General features: G+C 33.2%; 1 protein-coding gene across 6 annotated transcripts in view; it reads left to right on the top strand.

The window, feature by feature from the left end:
* The window catches only part of ZNF280D (zinc finger protein 280D), a 98,741-nt gene extending 77,403 nt beyond the window's left edge, over positions 1–21,338 (top strand). For 3 of the 6 annotated variants that reach the window (XM_010374274.2, XM_010374276.2, XM_010374275.2), the window contains 3 exons: positions 8,483–8,528; positions 16,245–16,300; positions 19,395–21,338. In XM_010374274.2, the coding sequence (XP_010372576.2) occupies positions 8,483–8,528; positions 16,245–16,300; positions 19,395–20,019 (727 nt within the window). In that variant the 3' untranslated portion in view covers positions 20,020–21,338. The remainder of the gene's footprint in view (positions 1–8,482; positions 8,529–16,244; positions 16,301–19,394) is intronic. The other 3 variants (XM_030930637.1, XM_010374277.2, XR_004057316.1) reach the window with 2 other exon arrangements.
* Positions 21,339–21,585: the final 247 nt, after the last annotated feature.

The following is a 21,585-nucleotide window of genomic DNA, read 5'->3' as shown; positions in this document are numbered from 1 at the left end:
CAACTAGTTGAATTTTCAGTTCGGTGCTAATGAGTTTTAGCTTGAGTCTAATCCCTCCTTACCATCATGTTATTCTGGTTTATTCATCTGGTCAGATAGCCATTTCATGCGTATGTGCTTTTTGGTTACTGTTGAATAAAATATGTGATTGGTTCAGTTTGAATCCATCACCATTCTTAGAAAAATAATTATTAAACTACAGAGGCTCAGATTCTTGCCCTATTTTTGTCACATTTTGGCAAAACACTTTGCTTCTTTGGATGTCATATATTCAGCAAATATTTATTGAGCATCTGCTTTGTGCCTGGCAGTGTCCTAGGTGCTAGAAATATAGACTGTAATCTCTGCTCTTATGGAACTTACACTATCCTTGTGAAAGACAATAAAAAGTAAATAAAACATATAATATGTTAGATGGTGATCAATACTATGGACAAATATGAATCAGAGAAGGGGGATAAAGGAGTATGGGGTGGGAGTTGGAAGGCTGCCATTTTTATTTTAGTGAGGCCTCACTGAGAGATGACATTTGAGTGAAGACATGAAACAGGCAAAGTCAAACTCAGTCATTAAATTGTTCTTTTCTGTTTCTCCCTTACTTCCATTTCTCCCCTTCTCTGTTTTCTCGCATATCTACCTGGATGGATGAATTATAACAAAATAGAAGTAAAGGTTTGAGTTTTATAAGTTTATTTTTCTTGACAAAAAGTTGAGAATAGAATGATAATTTCCTCTAACAGATCTGGAGAGTGTAAGAATCTGTGGTAAATACATAATAACTCAAGCTTGCTAAACTAGGCTACTTAACTAGTTGCCTATTTTATTGTTGAATCAAATATCCTAAAAGCCACAATTTGAAGAGATTTTAAAAGTTGATTTAGTTCTCTGAGTGACATCCATGTTTGTTCTAAGCAAAGTACAATAGGAAAGACATTGACCGCCAAAATATTAGAGTTAAAGGACCCAGCTGCCTCACTAACTTTATTTAAGATAAAGTTACTTCAGTTTCTTTTTCTGTGAAATGGGGTTGAAAATATCTTTGTTTTGAAGATCTTAGAAATATGTAAAATGTGTTTTACAGATGTTAATATGTGTATTTTACTTTATTAAATCCCCCTAATTTAATGAACTTTATACTTAGCACCAGTAGCAACTACATGGCTCATTTACAGTGGGATATAGATAACCCTCCCATATATTCGTTGTCACTGAACATTGATATCCTACTTTTTATGTGTGCAAGATTCTGTGTCAGGTGTTAGAAATGGAAACATGAATAAAACATGGTTTATAGTACCAAAATAATTACAGAATAAGGGAATTAGAAATGTAGACACTGAATCCACATTTTTTACAGGGCCTACAGTCAACTGATTTTGTAATCAGTTAAACCATTAATATCATGTATATATTGCATTATGGGATTTTTTGTGAAATGCTGTATCAGGAGAGAATCTGGACCTATTCTCAAGGTGAAATATCACTTTATTCTGCCACTCTCAAACCAGTAAGTCATTAATTATCTTTCATAAATGTAAGCAGTAAGTAAACTCTTAGGAACAGAATGACAGCCTTTTTCTATAAATCTTCTATTTTAAAATATTATTTCTGTTAAGAGATACTTACTGTCATTGAATCTGTGACCACTGAAGATATATAAGGGTTCATTCCATTATTTTCCTGTGAAATTTTGAACTTACATGGAGGAATTATTGGCTCTGGTCATAATCCTAAATTATAACTCTGTAGTTCTTATGTGTTCAAAATTATCAGGAGTCTTCAATTCATTTATTTAGCAAGATTTTTTTAAAAAAGCAAACTGATCTATTGAGTTCATTTTGGCCTTGTTTCCTTTAAACTTTTGAAATGGGACTGGGATTGTAGCCCCTCGATTCTCTTATCCTACCATGGACATTAATATCTCAAACCAGATGTTTAGGAACTGTGAAATAGTTCTTCCTTTTCAAAGTAGACTTCCTGGTATGCAATTGCAAATTGGTAGGTAGGACCTGTGCATCAAGATGTGGTGGTTTCTGGCAGTTTGGACTTCTGCCTTTGATATCTGATAAGCAAGGAGAATTTGAGACCCCGTGAGATGGAAAAGTAAATGAAACTTTAGTGTAGTCTTTCATTTAGGACAAACTGTGCCAATCTCTACCAGTGATTCTGAGGTTACTACCATTTTTTTCAGTCTCTGGTTCCTGAGGGTTGGTGCTTTTAGATTATAAATTAAATATCCAGGGTATAATTCAATATTACCAACAAACCAAAATAATAAAATAGAGTCCTAGACTGTCATTAAAATCTTCTGCCTACATTGATGGTCTTATTTTTTTCTTCACATTTTTACACGTGATTATTTTGGTCTTTTTTATTTCTTGTCTCTCTGTCTTTACCTAGTTCTTTCTTTCATCTATCCAAAATGATTTTTCTGCTCTATCTTTGTTATAATAGCTTTAGATGGCCAAATCATACCCTGGTGTTCTAAGATTAGTAGATCATTTCATATGAGAAAAGATAGAATTAGTCCTAAGGAGAATAGACCAGCAATCAAAATTAATGTCTATTGGGGTGAGGATGAGGTGGAAACATGGGAGTAGAGATACTTAGATGGTATACTAAATTTGTTGTATACTCTCAAGCAGATTCTGAGCTAGAAGATTGATTTGATACTCTACCCATGCCCATGACAATAACAGCTAACATTTCCTGAGCACATACAGTGTGGCAGACACTCTTCTAAGTTTTTTGCATTTATTTACTCATTTAATTCTCACATATTTGTGAGATATGAGCTGTTACTGTCTGATTTTATGGATGAGACAACTGAGATACAGATATGTTAAATAATTTGCCCAAGGTCACACATCCCTGTTAAGTGGAGAGCCTCAATTTAAATTCTGTCAGGCTGTCTTCAGAGACTAAACTACTCAGTAGTATCCTCTATTCTCTGCTTCTGCTTGTAGTTTCAGGTGTAAATCCTGCCTTGTTTGTGACTGGCCAAGAAACTGGATAGGACTAAGATTCAGTGTTAAGGCCCTCTTTCTGCAGAAGGGTAGGCAGCAACTGACACAATCATAGGATTGGGACAGTAATCTAGCCTACCAGTTTACTGTCCCAATCCTATGTTCTGTTGCTCAAACTTCACAGAAATACTCCCCTAATGATGTTTGGGCAATATAACATTTGAGCAAAGAATGGTATAAATTGGTCTTTTAGTAGGATTAATTTGGCAGTGATACTCAGTATGTTTTAGAGTGGAAAACATACAGAGGCAGAGAGATCAGTTAAGGTTTTCAGTTTTCCTGGCATGATCATAAGGGAGCCTGATGCACAGGAGAGGAATGGGCTTGAGGCAGTGCAATGGAAACTTGAAGTAGAACCCACACATTTAATCCTCATTCTATTGCTTAATGGCTTTATAACTTTAGCTTTTTTAGGCCTCAGATTTTCTCATCTGCAAGATGGGGGCAGTTGAATTATATAATCTCTTAGGACTCAAGTCTGAACTGAATTGTCAACTGTTTGAAAAATAATAAATTGTATTAAAAATGGAGGAGTCATTCTCTGGATGTTGGTTTTGAAGTGATAAGAGAAGTGATGGTTGGTGGCCAGGTGTGGTAGCTCACACCTGTAATTCCAGCACTTTGGGAGGCCAAGACAGGTGGATCACTTGTGCTCAAGAGTTTGAGACCAGCCTGGGCAACATGGTGAAACCCCATCTGTACAAGAAAGTATAAAAAATTAGCCAAGTGTGACTGTAAACCCAGTTACTCCGGAGATGGAGATGAGAGGATCACTGGAACCTGGGATGTGAAGGTTACAGTGAGCCGTGATCGTACCACTGCACTCCAGCTTGGGCAACAGAGTGAGACCTTGTCTCAAAAAATAAACAAATAAATAGAAGTTGTGGTTGGAATTGTGTACAAGGATGAGATACACAAGAGGCAGGTCTGAGTGGTAAATATTTCCATATGAATGTTCTATAAGCACCAAAATTCCAGTATGTCCAAAATTGAATTTATTTTTCCCTCAAAGAATGCTTTCTCCCTCCTCTGAATTCCGTATCATGAATAATCTCTTACCATCCAGGGCAGGCATTTGAGGGGGTCATATTTGTTCTCCACATTTACCTTTATCCAGTGTATACTTACATTCTTTTGGTTTTAACTTGTTCTCATCTCCTTAAACCAACCTTTTCTCCATTGACACTGTTACTGTTTTAACTGAGAAAGTCATTAACTGTCTCTTAACTGGACTCTCAGTTTGTCTTCTACCAATACAGACCTTTGTCCTTCTGATGCACAAATTTGGTCATACTTTCCTATTAGCATTAAAGTTCTTAGCATGAACACTTTAGCATGGCAATCAAGACCTTCCCTGAAGAGGCTTCATCTTTGACTACTTTGCTTTGTGCCTGACATTTCAGTGATATGAGACCACCAATTCTCATATTGTCATCTGTCATCTTTGCTTTTTCATACTTTCTTTGCCTGTTTCTTACTTCTTTGCTTTTTCTCTGCCTTGGATCTCCTTACTCTGCTTTGCGAACTCCTGCTCTTTTTGCAAATCCAAGTTCACTGTAGTATCTTCACTGCTTCCTTGCCTCTTTCCCTTTCATAGTGGCTTAATTCTCTGAACAAAGATGTCTCTTCCAAAACTTCATAATGTAAACATTTGCTTTGTTTTGTTTTCTTGACAGTGAACTCCTTGAGAAGAGAGACAGTCTTTTTAACTTTGGACTGGAACACTTAGTACAATACCGAAATATGTACAACCTGATAAATGTTTTGCTTAGGCATCCTTTCCAAATATAAATGTATTGATAATTCTCAGAACAAATGATCAGAAATGGTAGAGTAGATGTTTTACTGTTATTTCTTAGTCTGATGATTACTATATTAAATTTAGTCCTTGAATGTCTCAGTGAATAATCTTTTTATTTCATTTTGCTGCTTTTTGTTTTTTTTGTTTGTTTGTTTGTTTTTGTTTTTGTTTTTTTGAGACAGGGTCTTGCTGTTTTGCTCAAGCCAGGGGGTTGGTGTGCAGTGTGCAGTCATGGCTCACTGCAGCCTCAAAGTCCTGGGCTCAAGCAATTCTCCTGCCTCAGCCTCCTGAGACTGAGATGGGACTCAGGTATGTACAACCACGCCTGGCTAATTTTTAATTTTTTTTTTTTTTTGGTAGAGATGAGGTCTCACTATGTTGCCCAGGTTGGTCTCAAACTCCTGGTCTCAAGTGGTCCTCCCATTTTGGCCTCCCAAAGCATTGGGATTACAGGCATGTACCACCATGCCTGGGCTAAGTGGAAGGTCATGATTACTAGCTGACTTTACTACTGGTTGCTTTACAGCCTCTTTTCAACTTTTTTAGTATGCTTACAAATATTCTTAAAGATTACATTTCTAACATTAGCATTGAAATTTTTGGCTTTTAAGTGTCATCAGAAAGAAAGAATGTGGCCTAGCTGAAATGAATCTGAATATTTTCCCCCTTACAGTTCTTCCTCTCACCCCATGGTATGTTTATGGTGTGAATGAAACTTCAAAGGAACATACTACTATAAGTGAGCCAGAATGTTAAATTTTGTATGGATTGGCTGGGCGCAGTGGCTCATGTGTGTAATCCCAGCACTTTGGACAGCTGAGGTGGGCGGATCACCTGAGGTCAGGAGTTTGAGACCAGCCTGACCAATATGATGAAACCCTCTGTCTGCTAAAAATACAAAAATTAGCCAGGCATGGTGGCATGCTCCTGTAATCCCAGCTTCTTGGGAGGCTGAGACGGGAGAATCGCTTGAACCTGGAACGTGGAGGTTGCAGTGAGCCAAGATCATGCCATTGCATTCCAACCTGGGCAACAAGAACAAAACTCCGTCTCCAAAACAAAACAAAACAAAAATTTTGTATGGATTGGTCCTAAGACCTGCAGAAAAATGCAAATAGGGCCATTTTAGTCTTTAGAGGAAAAAGCTTGTCCTGTAGAAATATATCAGAAAGATCTATTTCAGCAGGTTTTCATAGAGGGGAAAAATTATTTACTTGCAATCTTGATCACTAATGATGTTGAAATTGATCACCAGTCAGTCCTTCTGTTCTCTTTGCATTTAAATTTTAAATAGTGTTTGCTATAAATACTACACTATATTTTTCTATTAAAAATTACTGTAACATTCACATGTGAAAAGTATAATTACCTAATGGTGGGTCATTAGCTCAGAACTTTGAGCTTAGCAAATTTCACTGTCTTCTACCAAAGTAATTGAATGTCTAAAATAATGACTATTTCAGCAGGTATCTTTAGTAAATAAGAATTATAGGTAAGACAATTTTTCTTTTCTAAAAGTATTAATGATGTGTTAGTAGTTGTATTAAAATTTATTAATCTTAAAGTATACTTTTATAGTTCAAAATTTTAGTGTGCATTTTAGTGATGCATTTTATAATTTAAAATTTACTGTGTGTTTTTCTAAATATTTTTAAGATTTATTTTTCTAAAGGTGTTCACTAGTTATTACGATTCTGTTCCTTAAAGAGAGTACTAATAAGGTAAAAGGCACAAAACAAGATTGAAATCATAGGCCTCTTAATGCAAGTTATTTCAATAACTTACTGTGTTCTCACCTACCAGTTTCTTGCCAGTACAATAAAGAGTAATAAAAACCTTTGTCACCAACCCCCATCGCAGGGATAGCAAGAGGACTGTGTTTCCTCTGTTGAAATGCCAGCAATAATGAACATACTTAATGGGGCTCATTTTAATAGCCTCATACAATTAATTTATTATAATAGGCATATGCTAAAATGATTAGCATGGTAATATTTCTTTTATAAGAATATAAAAGGTCTTACTTTGATAACATTTACAGCGATAAGCTGAGGGAGAAAAATGTTTCATGAAATATTTAAACTGTTCTATGACCAATTTGTTTTTCAAACTGAATGTAAAATGACTAAATGCTTAGAAATAAAAATGAGTTGTAATATACACATTTATTTCAAAACTTCATTAATTTGCTTTTTCATACTTTTTGCTTTTTTAGACTAATGTTTCACGTTTTCTTACTACTTTATAACTAATTTTATTCTTAAAACTTATTTTCCTTTATACTTCCTTAAACCAGTGAAGTTATACTGTATACTTGATGTGATCTCATCTTTATAAGTATTGTGCACAATTAAATACTTGAGACAATTACAAAATCTTTAGCCCCAAAAATGATTGACATTTGTGTCTTTTGTCAATTTTTTGTGCAAGTTTTATTCATTTCAGTTGGCTTGACAAGTTGGTTGTAAATTATTGTAGTGCACTGCCAATATAGTGGTTTTACAAAAGATATAATCTATTTTAAGTAGCAGTTTTGCCTAATAACTAAGATATAGATAAGTAATTTCATACAGTTAATTATTAATATTTAGCAAAATATTAACATTTATAGCCCTAATTTTAAAAAATGTGCCCTCAAAGGATGGATAAAGAAGGAGGGTTTTGCCAAGTCTATTTCATGGATTAGCCATAAGGGTAGCTTTTAGGATGGCTGACATTTCTATCCTATTAGATATCTTTTTTTTTGTCAATGAAATTTAAGATAATATAGTTGTTGCTTATGTTAAATATATTATTCCTTAGGTATAGCTATTAAGCCTTCATAAAATTATGTATCACTTAAGTCTTGATTAATGACATTTCACATCAGGTAGGTACCCTACTTACACAGATTAAAGTTGAGTTTAATATATAATACCACAAATAATATTTAGTCATTTCTGCAGGTTCTGAAACAAAGATCCTTTGGATAAGCTAGCTCCTAGATTAACTTGATTATTTTACAAGATTTTCTGGATGGCATATACCTTTGTTAATGTTTTAATAAGTTATAATTAATATTTTTTGAAATCAATAAGTTTTAATATTTGAGCAGTGCTTATGGAAATTTTAAAGAGAATATATTCCTCAAAATTCTAATTATTTGTGTGATTTTACTGCCTCTGGAGTAAGTTAACTATAATATATATTTAAGTGGCATTATCATGTTGAATTTCACAATAGATAAAATATTTATCTTTTTTCACTTTTTAAGTCCTGTAATCATAAATACTGATGCATATTACTTACAAAGCATATAACCTGCTTTTAATTTTTAAAGAGTAATTCTTGTTTTGAAACTGTTTTACTAATATGTATGTCTTTTATTTTAAATTGTACTTAGCAAAGAGAACATTTCTTAAGTGCCCTTGTTTTCAGAGAACAAGGAAATATATGTCTTTATTGATTTAGCACATTTATCGAATCTACTATTTAGTCTCATACATTTAACTTTTACCTTAAGACATTTACAGAGGTCAATTTACTATTAAAGTATAAAATGTACATTAGTTTCGATCTACATTTTAATTATTTTAGGCTGGCAGAGAAAGAACTGTTTTATATTTTACCATCGTACGTATAAAATAAAATATTCAATGCTTATCTTGTTTTCAAGATTAAAAAAAGAAGCTCCCACAAAGGAACAAGAACCTGTGTCTAAGGTAAAGTTTGTTTTACTTTATACCTTAAAGGTTTATACATTGAAAGTATTATTGGTATGATATAAAAATTTTTTTCAATTTCAGCATGCATACATCAACAATATTTGGGATGTTGTAAGGAAGAAAAAAATTGAGATTTAAAATTTTTCATTACATATAAAAATATCTAGCCCTAAGCAAAATTTTAAGGTATTCTTGTTTTGACAAAGACATCTTTTATTTCACTTGCCTGTTATTTAGTTCAACTAATGAGTAATGGAGATACATTTATGAATTAAAAATCCCCAAATCAATAAAACCTCAGTCATTTGGCACACTGGAAAAATTAATCTTTCCAGGTTTAATTTTCTGGGATAATTTTTAACTGTCAAAAGGTTAAACTAATTTTTAAAATGGAAATATTTTGAATGTGTGTTAAATATGTTTTAGCTATCTTGAACAAGTACTCTGAGTGCAAAACTTAGAATTATCATATAAATGCTATTTACCAGACAGTCTAATAGATGAGTGTAGAAATAGTTTTGCTCAACTACTTGCTTTCTTGATGTCAATTTATGTTGTTATTACTTAATGACTGCCTCTTTTTGAGTGTAATGAAGTGAGGTAGATTTGGCATTTATCTTTTGAATACTTTGTCTTGAATGGTGCATAATATAAGTGAAATCCAGGCAGAAGTATCAGCCTTCTTCCAAGCAGCTTTCTTTTGTACCATAGAAAGTTTTTTGTTTAAAAATTTTTTAACTACATATTTCTTTAACAGATGCAATGGTTTTCTTTTTTAATCTATTTCTTCTTGAGGGAGTTTTGGTAGTTTTTTTTGAGGAATTGGTTCGTTTTACCTAATATGTTGAACTCTATAATCTTATGTATTTGTATAATGAGAAAATTGCTTATAGTATCCCTTATTGTCTTTGTAATCTTTGGAATCTGCAGTGATATCCCCTCATTCCTGATATTGACAATTTGTGTGTTTTTTCTATTCTTACTGTTTATTTTACTTTTAAGCATGTTGTAAATACACAGAATGCAGTGTTACAGTTTTTACTTTAGACAGTTTTTTTTAGGGCAATTAAAAACTTTAAAATTAGTTTTATATTTACCTTTATTTTTACCATTTCCTGTGCTCTTCATTTCTTTATGTAGTCTTCATTTCTATTTATCACATTTACATTAAAAATTCTGGCCAGGGATATAATGGAGCAAATGTTTCAGGTGTATACAGGGGTATACAAGCCAATGTTTGCCCCCAAAATAATTATGCCAAATTTGTTCCTTGTTTAACTCATCATAATTTAACAGGAAAAAATGCTATATTCTGTGAATTTAAATATGATCAACTTTTTTAGTATTGTACAAAGGATATATATTTTAGGGGCAGGGGGATTCGGTGAGCACACGGGATATTCTTGTCTGGTCTAAAAACGACATTAAAATCACATATAGTTACCTTATGGACATCAAGATAAATGCAGTTGAGACACTTTGCACACAAAGATGATTATCAAATATTAAAAGATATAATATCAAATGACAAAATACATTATGCTGAAATTGAAAGCATATTGGTACAAATAGATTACAGATTGTTATGCAGATTTTCTGTATGGATATTTTGAGCCAAGTGGAAGAAGCTAAGGCTTTACAGTCAGTAAACATGACTATATAAAGCTACACACTTAATAAAAATCCTATCTCTTTGCTTACAATTGAAAGTAATTTTGAAAGCGTATTTGATGAACATAAAACCTGAGCAAGAGATAATGCATATTCTTCTCAAATTTGAAAATAAATGAAAAAAGTAAAATGAGAAGTGCGTGAATCACTGGGTGAAGAGTATTGATAATTATGAGGGCAGTGCTTATTAAATAGAAATGAAGATTATAAATGCCCTAATTTCGTATTTTATATAGAGATATAAAAAATTCAGTGAAATGTTTTCAGATTTTGAATTTCTAAGCTGTAGAAAAGTTGTTTTGTATAAATACATCTGATTTACAAAACCAAGCCACTAAGTTTGCACTTAAATATTCTGACAATTTAAATTCTATAGAAACTCTATGTGAAATAATTTAAAGCAGCATTTGATATCAGCAACATGCAATCAAGTTTGTGTTTGGGTCTTCTAAACCTTCTTAACACATTTTGCTTAGTGCAATCTTAAAGAGATTTGGAAATGGTATTCAAAAATTTTAAACAGTTCCAGCCACAGTGGAATCCTGCAAGTGAAGCTTACTGTAAACTGAGGTTAATATAACATTTTTTAATGATTGTCACTTGTTCAAGAGAAATTGTTGTACATGACAGTTTGCTCATTTGAAAACAAAATAAGAAAAGAGTTAGATTTGAAAATGTACTATTGATGCATTTGCTTCCATTAGCCAGGAGAATAAAATAATACTGTTTTTGGCATAAATAAAAATTTTAAATTTAAGCTAATGTGAGTTTAGTTCTCCCACTTTTAAATTTTTCTATATTTTTTGACTAACATTCTAGAAAACAATTTTTTTAAGTACACAAAAACAGGCTGGACATAATGGCACACACCTGTAATCCCATCACTTTGGAGACAGGTGGGAGGATTGCTTAAGTCTAGGAATTAGAGACCAGCCTGGGAAACAAAGTGAGACCCTGTTGCTAAAAACAAAAAACAAAACAAAAACACACCGCACACAAAGCAAAACTTATAGGGGAATTCATTTTTTCTTTTGACTCAGGCTCCAATATGGCTTGGTATAGCACTGACTGCTAAATAGTTACATCAGAATTTTTGAGACTGTTATGCTGAGCCAGAAAGTACCCCATGATTTCTTTTCCTTTTCTATACCTTATTTTATTTTTCTGGAGTTAAAAATATATATCTTTTACTCGTTTGTTTAGTTTTCTGTGTATCTAATGCTGTATTTTTTTCTAATGTTGCAATTTCTCTCTCTAATATTTGGAAATAGTTTTTCCAGTATTCACACACATAAAAAAAAAATGGTTGGGGAGTGAAGGGGTCTGAAGATCTCCTCTCAGACTCCCCACCTCAACTTAAACTAGTTGCTCTCTAAGCCTGTGCTTAGTTTTGTTACGTCAAGATTATCCTTTGCCACTCTATTGTGTTGGATGTCCTGTTTGCTGAACCATGAATTATTCCTCATTTCTTGGCTTACTCATCATTTTGATGAATTGTGTCCTCTACTAGCTTCCTCAGAAGGTGGGCATCTTTTTTCAGTCCAAAAATATCTAAAAATATATTTATATGAATGATAGTTTGGCTGAAGTACATAAAAACAATTCCCACGCAGTTTTTAAAATGTTGTTTTTACTATCTTCTTATGTCCAGTATTTTTATTAAGTCTAATGCATGTCTTGCTCCAGTTTCTTGGTATTGAGGTTACTTTTTTTCTTTTTGGAAACTTTAGTGATTATCTCTGTCACTGCTGTTTTGAAATTGCATGCTATGTTCACCCATCCTTTCTTCATTCATTACATTAGGCATCTGACAAACCTTTGGAGTTTGGAGATTCTGTTTGGGAGAAGTTTTCTTGTTTTATTTCTTTGGTAAATGCTCACTTTTATTTTCTATGTTCTCTCTTTTTTTTTAAGAAACTCCTATTATTCTGATATTGAGCCTCTTGCATCAACTCCTTTTTTTTTTTTTAACTCCTTTAATTATATGTTATTTTCTTTATGGCCTTTCATCTTTTTGTTTTTTTGTTTGAATCTTTTAAATAATTTTCTAAACTTAATTACTTATTTTAGTTGCCATATTTGTAATTTTGAAGAGCTCTGCAATTTTTTATTTGTTCTTTAGTTCTCTTTTTTACAGTTTTGTTATTATTTAATGGATATAATAACATATACCTCTTTGGGGATATTAAATATTTTATATACACTTTTTTCTTTTGTTCCCAGCAATGTATCTGATGTCTCCAAGCCCCTTTCTTTATTCCTTTTTATTTTGGTGTTTTTCATGTTAAGGTATATCTTTTGTTATGTGGTGATCCTTGCCCGCCCCTACATAATTAAAGAATGAGGCTAAAATAATCATTGAAAACCATAAGTGTTTGAATGGGGACAGGGCTGTCTTGCATAGGCATTCAGGTTGAAGACTGCAGAACTCCTGCAGATATTATTTACGTATATCCTTTGTAGTCTCAAAAATTACTAATGTTTACCATATTAGAAATTGAAATAATAGTATTTTTAAACTATTGTCAAAAATAAAAATAATAAATATATGTCAACATACATAATATTTTTTCTGAAAAATAACTATTTTCCAAAACAACAGAAATTTAGTGAGAAAGAATGGCTTTATTTTACACTTTTGCATGTTTCTTTAATGTCAAGCTTTGTACAAAAAAATTGCATTCTCATGTTTCTGAATCCAATCTGTTGTGATACATTATTTTGGTTGAAATGTATGAGGAATACCCGGCCTCACCCAGTACTTCAATAATATTTTCCAATAATTGAGATTATTTTCCTTTGATACTATACCAAAAGTAGACAAGTGGAAGTTTTCTTGCTTGTTACACTGTGGAATCTAATTCCGTATCACTGACCTTTTTTACTTTGTTACATCAAAATCTGTTTGTCTGTTTTACAATTTGAATGGATCTTTTATCCATGCCTAATTTTGTAATATCATGCATTGGTCATTTGGAACATATTGGCTCACTAAGTGCCCTAGATCTTCCAAATGTTGAAATATTTCATTATATAATATCAAGCACTCACAGTAAATATTAGCATTAATCTAATCAGTGGTAGGTAGGAGTTTTTGCTTGATTTTGTTACTGGAAACGAATGCTGTCAGTTGTTTTCCTTGATGCGACAGGCTCACTTGTTGATTTTTCAAAAAGAAAAAGTCCACTGAAACTCAAGTCTAAATATTCATAATTTGACAGTCATTCTTTAAAATAAAAATGGTGTTCTATGAAAAAAAGTGGGTAAGTACAACTCACGACTCAATCACAGACCCAAATATTTTCAGTAGGCAACAGTTGTATCTTATGTGTACTTTGCATTTTGTCACACAAAATATTAAAAACATATGAGCTCAAAGATTGAGATTTAGTAAAATTATTACTTTTTAAAATTTGTGTCGGTGTGGTGTGAAGAATACTATGTGTATGGTGGTGAAGAATGCAATGACTACTAGTACAGGTTGGGTTTGGTGCTCCTGTCTTGATTTATATTAATTTGCCACCATTTTTACACACCACTGTTTTGATGCCAAAGTTGTGACTTCACATGCCTCCTGAAAGTGGCTTGGAATCCCCAGGTGTTCATATATCATACTTTGGGAATGGATGATATGAATTACAGTATGTTGCCTTCTGGATTTGTGCTCTGTACAGTGTGCACAATCTGCATGAGAATTACGTAGACTTCAGTGTGGGAAAATTAGGTGCTGAGCTGACTGATTCTTTGTTGAGGAGGATGGTCTCAAAATCATTATGGAGACGCCAGGTGTGGTGGCTCATGCCTGTAATCCCAACACTTTGGGTAGCTGATGCAGGAGGATCCCTTGAGGCTAGGAGTTTGAGACTAGCCTGGGCAACACTGGAGACTTCATCTCTATTAAAAAAATTTTTTTTAACTAACCAGTCATAGTGAGCACATACTGTGTAGTCCTAGCTACTTAGGAGACTGAGGTGGGAGGATTGCTTGAACTCAGGAGTTCAAGGTTGCAGTTGAGCTATGATCATGCCACTACATTCCAGCCTCGGTGATAGAGTGAGACCCTGTCTCTTAAAAAAAAAAAAATCATTCTGCAAAATTTTTTATTTGGGGTTGATCATCTTCTCCAGAGAGAAATCTAGCTTCTAGCTGAGGGTGCTAGGTTGGGGAGTGAGTTCCCTGGCTGTTGGCATTCTGGAAGCCAGGCAGGGAGAGGGATTGTTAAGTATGTGGACTTCTACGAAATCTTTGTGTTTTCTCAGTATCTCATGCCTGCCTTTTGCTGTTCCTGGTGTTCATAAGTCTAGACTGTCTCCAGTTCAGAAAGTTAACTTTTAGGCCTGGCATGGTGGCTGACTCCTGTAATCCCAGCACTTTAGGAGGCCAAGGTGGGCGGATCATTTGAGGTCAGGAGTTCACAACCAGCCTGACCAACATGGTGAAACCCCATCTCTACTAAAAATAAAAAAATTAGCTGGGCATGGTGGAATATGCCTGTAATCCCAGCACTTTGGGAGGCCGAGGTGGGTGGATCACCTGAGGTCAGGAGTTGGGGACCAGTCTGGCCAACATGGTGAAACTCCATGCCTACTAAAAATACAAAAATTAGCCAGGCATGGTGGTGGGTGCCTGTAATCCCAGCTACTGGAGGGGCTGAGACAGGAGAATCGCTTGAACTTTGGAGGTGGAGGTTGCAGTGAGCTAAGATCGCACCACTGCACTCCAGCCTGGGTGGCAAGCAAGACTCTGTCAAAAAAAAAAAAAAAAAAAAAAAAAAGGGAAGGAAGGAAGTTAAGAAGGATGCTAACTTTTAGCCTGTTTGGTAAGGGAAGGTATAGGTACCTGTTCTGTAAGCTTCAGGGAAGGAGCATTTAGATTTCCCAGCAATGCTTTGTTTTTACTTTTTGTGTACTAAATAGTATACTGACCATCTGCAAATACCAGATATTTTTGGTTCTCTGGGCAAATTGATTCTCTTCTCCTTGCACTCCTCTACTGCAGACATTCATTGTAACTTCCTCCATACTGCTAAATCAGTACCCACTCTTCCAGTGACTTTCCTATTTCTAAAAAGTTGGTGAAATCTGTTTAGCAGTTAGTATACTTTGATGTTTCCTTCATCTTTATGAGTAAAAATATTTTATTTCTTTGCCCTCATTTTAGCAGGGTTTTGAGAGGGTGAGTAGATGAGTGTGTGTGGTAAATACACCATTATCAATTTTATAGGCTTGAGTTGATCTACCATAGTGGTTAAGAGGTAGATGTAGATTTGAATCTTTACTACTTACTGTGGTATTGCCTTGGTTCTTTACCAGTTATTGTGGTATTACGTTGGGTTCCCACTCAGTCTTATTTCTCATGTATAAAAATAGTGTTTATAAAATCTAATACGTAGATTAAATGAGATAGTGAATGTAAAGTTCTTAATACACTGCTTCATGCATCATATGTACTGCATAGCTGGTAATTGTTACAAGCTGTTAGGTTGGCCTATGGCTTACTGAGGTTTTACTCTTCTTTCTTCCCTGTAAAACATTTGAAATAAGTAGAATATTTCTTCCTTAGTGGACTGTTTCATATTTTTGGTTTGACAGTGAAAGGGTTACCGTGACTCACTATGAAATCATAAATTCAAAAATGTTTTATCTAAATCTCTGTGCTTAATATATTTATATAAAATACTATGGAGGCATCTTGTTATTCAAATTCAAGTTGTGTTTTACTAGAATTGTAATTATGACCCACATTTGAAATAGAGGTTAAGAAAAGCAGATATTGACATGGGTGGGTAACTGCTTTTTTACCTTGAATCAGAAACTTTTGGTACACTGAAACTTTTATAAGTTTAAAAACATTTTTAAAACCGCATATAATTATGATAATTATTCTAATTATATTTTATATTTAATAAATTATTTTTCTATTTCTGTGTTATATTAAGTTACACACTTAAGTTTCTTTTATCCAGAAAGTTTAACGTAATAAAAATAGTTTTCTTTAAGATTAACTGTGAATATAAAAGAAAAGTATTATTAATTATTTCAGGAAATTGCAAGACCTAACATGGCTGAAAGAGAAACAGAAACATCAAATTCTGAAAGGTAAATATAAGGAAAAAATGAGTTTCTTAAAATTCAAGTATATGAAATAACACTTGAGCTGCATTATTTCACAGTTAACTGGCAAAGGACTATTTAAATTTTTGTATATAGTGCTATTTTCTATAATGGCTCTTAATTAAAATAAAACTTAAAAACTTTAATCCAACAAAAATATTCTCTATATCCTTCATTTTTAAATCTTTTAAACATATAGAGTATATTTTATGTTGTTAAATTTTTGAAAAACTACTTACTAGCAAGTAAAATGTTGGCAGATTTTCTTTGCCCCTATTAAATGAAAACATTTACAAGATGCTACATGTGACTGGACAGGAACAGTTATTGCAAATAGATAATCTTAAGATTTTTTAAAGTATTTTCAAAAAACTGTAAGACTACTTATGTGGTAGGATTTCAATAGTTTCAAAATTCAGGGATTGGCTTTTAAAATTTTCATACTTTGGTAGAATGTTAAAGAACACAAGATGTTTCACAGTATTTTAGCAGAAGAGAATCTGAACATTCCAGTTAGAACTTTATTCCAAAGAAGGGTAATTTTATTTTGTCTTTTAAGTAATTTCACCCATTTATATCTGTATGCTATATATTTTACAGTAGGTTGCCTGTTAGTCTGTTGAGATTAATCTTTTGTCCCTAAAAGCAAATTACTGATTAAGTTCCTATGGAGGTGTTTCTTGTACTTCATTAGTAAAGTTATCTCGCCCTTTCCCTCACCTGGCATTTTTTGTAATTTCTCAGGGGTATGTTAACAAAAAATCAACTAAAGAGTTAGAAAATGTGGACTAGTCATCTCTGTATTATTTAACATTTTCTGTAAATTGTAGTTAGTCCATTATGATCTGAACAAAAATAAGATTTATACAAATTTGAAATGAGGAAAAAAATAATTTTTCTATATGTAGTTAGCCAGTTAAGATCCAAAAAATGAGTTAAGAATGATTGAAATTAATGAGAATACTGATTAAAGTAGCCTGGTGTAAAAATCAGAATCTTTCTAATCTACCACTAACATATGATTACAAAATATAGTGGACAAACTTGCCCAATCATAATGTAACAAAAAGGATACAACTGATTGATCACAGCCAGTTGCAGAGTTCTTTGTTCTTTTTCCACTCCCACCGCTTCACTTGACTAGCCTTAAAAATATCTATATCTATATATAGAGAGAGAAATGGGGAGGATCCAAATCAAGAAAAGCAAAATTTTACCATGATAAAAAATAATATATTAACTGCATGATAGACTATTTTATAAATTAAATTATGAATTTAATAAACATTTATGAGATTTGTTTTGGAAACTGACAAACTTAAAAAAAGATTTATATGTTTCTACTTAGTAATACCATAATGTATTTAATCATTCCTTTCTTGTTGGATAACATATTAGGTTTTTGGCTGGGCACCGTGGCTCATGCCTGTAATCCCAGCACTTTGGGAGGCCGAGGCGGGTGGATCACAAGGTCAGGAGTTCGAGACCAGCCTGATCAACATGGTGAAACCCCATCTCTACTAAAAATACAAAAATTAGCCGGGCTTGGTGGCATGCGCCTGTAATCCCAGCTACTTGGGAGACCGAGGCAGGAGAATCACTTGAACCCAGGAGGCAGAGGTTGCAGTGAGCCGAGATCATGCCACTGCACTCCACCCTGGGCGACACAGTGAGACTGTGTCTCAAAAAAAAAAAAAAAAATAGATTTTTAATATTCACTGTTTTAAACATTGTTTTAATGAGCTTCCTTGATAAATATCTTTTACATTTTTAAAGTATGAAATTTATGGGGAAGAGTTGTAGAATGTAGGTGATTTGTTTAGTTCTAAAGTATATTGTTAATCAGTAATTGTTAAAACTGGGTGCTGTTGATTTAGGAATAGTCTAAAGACAAATCAGTAGAACAAAACAAATAGCAGAGAAATAGCCTTATATAAATAACAATTTAGTAAATAATAAATTGCCTTTTGGAAATGTTGCTAGGATATTTGTGCAATTCATTGGGAATACGTCTAAATGTCAGATTGATTAAATGTAAGAAATAAGGCATATGTAATCATTAAATTTATTTTTCTAAAATAAGCATCCTTAGATCTAGATAATGGATTGGTGATCTTCTTAGAAATCTTGTTTTTCGTATTTTATGATTCGCTAGATAGTTTCTGTTAACACATCAGGGCCAGAAGAAACATACAGAAGCACACACATATAAATATATATGTGTACAAACATGTTCACACACTTAGATGTGTATATATGTTATATATTTACATACAGTTTTTCAGGCATGTGTTTATGTTTTTAAAATTAGGCTATTAAAAATTAGAGAAATATGTTTGAATGATTATCTGATTTTATGTATGGAAAAACATCCTAAACATAAGAGGCTATTTAAATCATAAAGGAGGCTGGACATGGTGGCTTACACCTGTAATCCCAGCACTTTGGGAGCCAAGGCAAGAGGATTGCTTGAGCCTAGGAGACCAGCCTGGGTAACATGGCAAGACCTTGTCTCTTTGAAAAATAAAAAAATTAGCCGGGCTTGGTGGTGTGCGCCTATATTCCTAGCTACTTGGGAGCCTGAGGTGGGAGGATCGCTTGAGTCCAGGAGGTCAAAGCTGCAGTGAGACATTTGCACCACTGTGTTCCAGTCTGGGTGACAGAACAAGACCCTGTCTCAAAAAAAAAAAAAAAAAAAAAAAAAAACATACAAAAATATAGATTTTTTCCAAGTGTATTTTTTTATTTTAGGTACTTTTGCAAGTTAATAAAAATACTTAAATTTAAACTAGAAACAGGCAAGAGATATGAACAGATGAAAATAATGACAGCCAGAAGTAGGACTAGTTGATAGACATCTTTTAGTATGTGACTCCAGAGTTTCTCAGAATCTTGCCTAAGAAAATGGCCTCCTGCTAAATTATACTGGCGTAGCAAGGATGTGGAACTTGGACTTGTTTTCCTTTTTGATGGGCAAATGTACCTTGACTTTTTATTTTTTAGAGCATGTCTTTATTTTGATAGTGTTCAAAAACATTGCTTTATGAAGAAATACTTAATAAATTACTTTATTTTTCAGTAAACAGGATAAAGCTGCTTCTTCAGAAGAAAAAAATGGATGTAATGCAAATTCTTTTGAAGGCTCATCAACAACAAAAAGTGAAGAAAGCCTAACAGTTTCGGATAAGGAAAATGAAACCTGTCTTGCAGACCAGGAAACTGGCTCAAAAAGCATCTTCAGTTGTGATTCAAATATTGGTGCAGATAAAGTGGAAAAGAAAAAACAAATACAACATGTTTGTCAGGAAATGGAGTTGAAGATGCGCCAAAGTTCAGAAAACATAATCTTATCTGCTCAGATTAAAGATCACAACTCCAGTGAAGCCAGATTTTCTTCAAAGAATATTAAGGATTTGCGGTTAACATCAGATAATGTTAGCATTGATCAGTTTTTGAGAAAAAGAGATGAACCTGAATCTGTTAGTTCTGATGTTAGTGAGCAAGGCAGTATTCATTTGGAACCTCTGACTCCTTCAGAGGTACTTGAGTATGAAGCCACAGAGATTCTTCAGAAAGGTAGTGGTGATCCTTCAGCCAAGACTGATGAAGTAGTGTCTGATCAAACAGATGACATTCCTGGAGGAAATAACCCCAGCACAACAGAGGCAACAGTAGACCTGGCAGATGAAAAAGAAAGAAGTTGAAATTAGTCATTTTAAGTTTCAGTGTACCAACGATAAGGGCATTTGGAACAGTGCTATCAGGTGAGCTCAGTGGTGCTTTTGTAGGTTCAGAAATGGAAATATATAAGGGAGGTCACACATACACTTTACCTGTATGTTCAACCTATGTTATCAAATCAATTCGCCAATAATAGCATGATTAGTAGGGATTCCCAAGAAGTTATTAAAAACATGAACAAGATTTTAACGATAGTTACAATTGCAGTGGAAAGGTCTCGTTTAATGGTTTTCAAGGAAATGGGATTTGGTTGCTGACATGAATTGATGATATTAGTTATATTTATAAAGCCTTTCAAACTTCCATCAGTCCTAAGCTAAAAATCGTTATTACCTATATATCCTTTTCAGTGAACTGAGAGGAAGAGATTTGGAAACCATGTACTTTTTGGGAGTAACTGATTTAAAATAATGGCTGATTGGCATTGTTAATGAAGGCTTTATTTTTTAGGATGATGCTGGCAAATGGAGCATGCTTAGAGTACTAAATTGACCTAATGAGAATTTGGATGAACATAAACTTAATTTTGGATTTAATATAACATTCCAGTCTGTCAGACGCATGTAAACAGAATATTTGAATCTTTGTACCTCCATACAAGTGTTAGCCTGCTAGGCTGTAAGCTTACCTTAATTAAACTTTCAGTGAAAGTGGAATTATTAAGATATAAATTTATATTTGTGCTTTTTGTCAGTGTGTAAGCTGTGTAGAAATTCTTTGATGTATTAGTTGTATTAATGTAAAGTAGACACCCATTTTGAAACTCCTGTAGCTATTATGCTTTTAATATTGTTTTAATGATCTTCTTTAGAAATAGGCCCATAAAAATGGTCTGGAAGCCAAACCAAAGTATGGTATAATGTAGATATTGTAAAATAGTAAACTGAAAACATATCCTGGCATGTATTCAGCCATGTTTAAGTGACTTTTCTGTAATTGTAAAATAAAAACTTCAAATGGGACCTAAAACAGTGATGTAAAAAACTGGCTTTGGAGATTTAGCCTAATTTATCTATAAGATGGCTGCTACATTGATTTCTCAGTTTTTTTTATCATCTAGAATATAATAGATATAGAAATGAATAATATGAAGAACAGTAGTTTGCTTTGAAGTACTAATAAACTTTTATTTAAAATGCTTCATTTTTACTTCTTAAAATGTGCTTTGGATTCTTAAATTTTGTTTCACTGAATGTTCAATGTTTTAAATGGCGATTAAAAACTCTGCTGTATATAGTAGTTTTTGACTAAATATTTGCAATAAAAATCTGTCCCCAAATAATTCTATTTTTCCAATCACTGCTTGATTCAGATTACCTTTGGTGCCTTTAGAAATTATATACTTGTTCAAGAAATTTAATATCAGTGTTAGCGGTGAGGATTCCATTCTATGTTCTTTAACTGCTGATACATTATTTTAAATTAGGACTTAAAGTACAGGGGACAATATTGCTAATATTTATGAGAATAGATTTGCTTTATAAATTCTTTTACTTCCAGATAAATAGAATTTAATATTATACTTTTTT

This window comes from Rhinopithecus roxellana, chromosome 5 (genome assembly GCF_007565055.1).
Source record: "Rhinopithecus roxellana isolate Shanxi Qingling chromosome 5, ASM756505v1, whole genome shotgun sequence".
Taxonomy (NCBI): domain Eukaryota; kingdom Metazoa; phylum Chordata; class Mammalia; order Primates; family Cercopithecidae; genus Rhinopithecus; species Rhinopithecus roxellana.
This window is presented reverse-complemented; position numbering and strand designations above follow the sequence as displayed.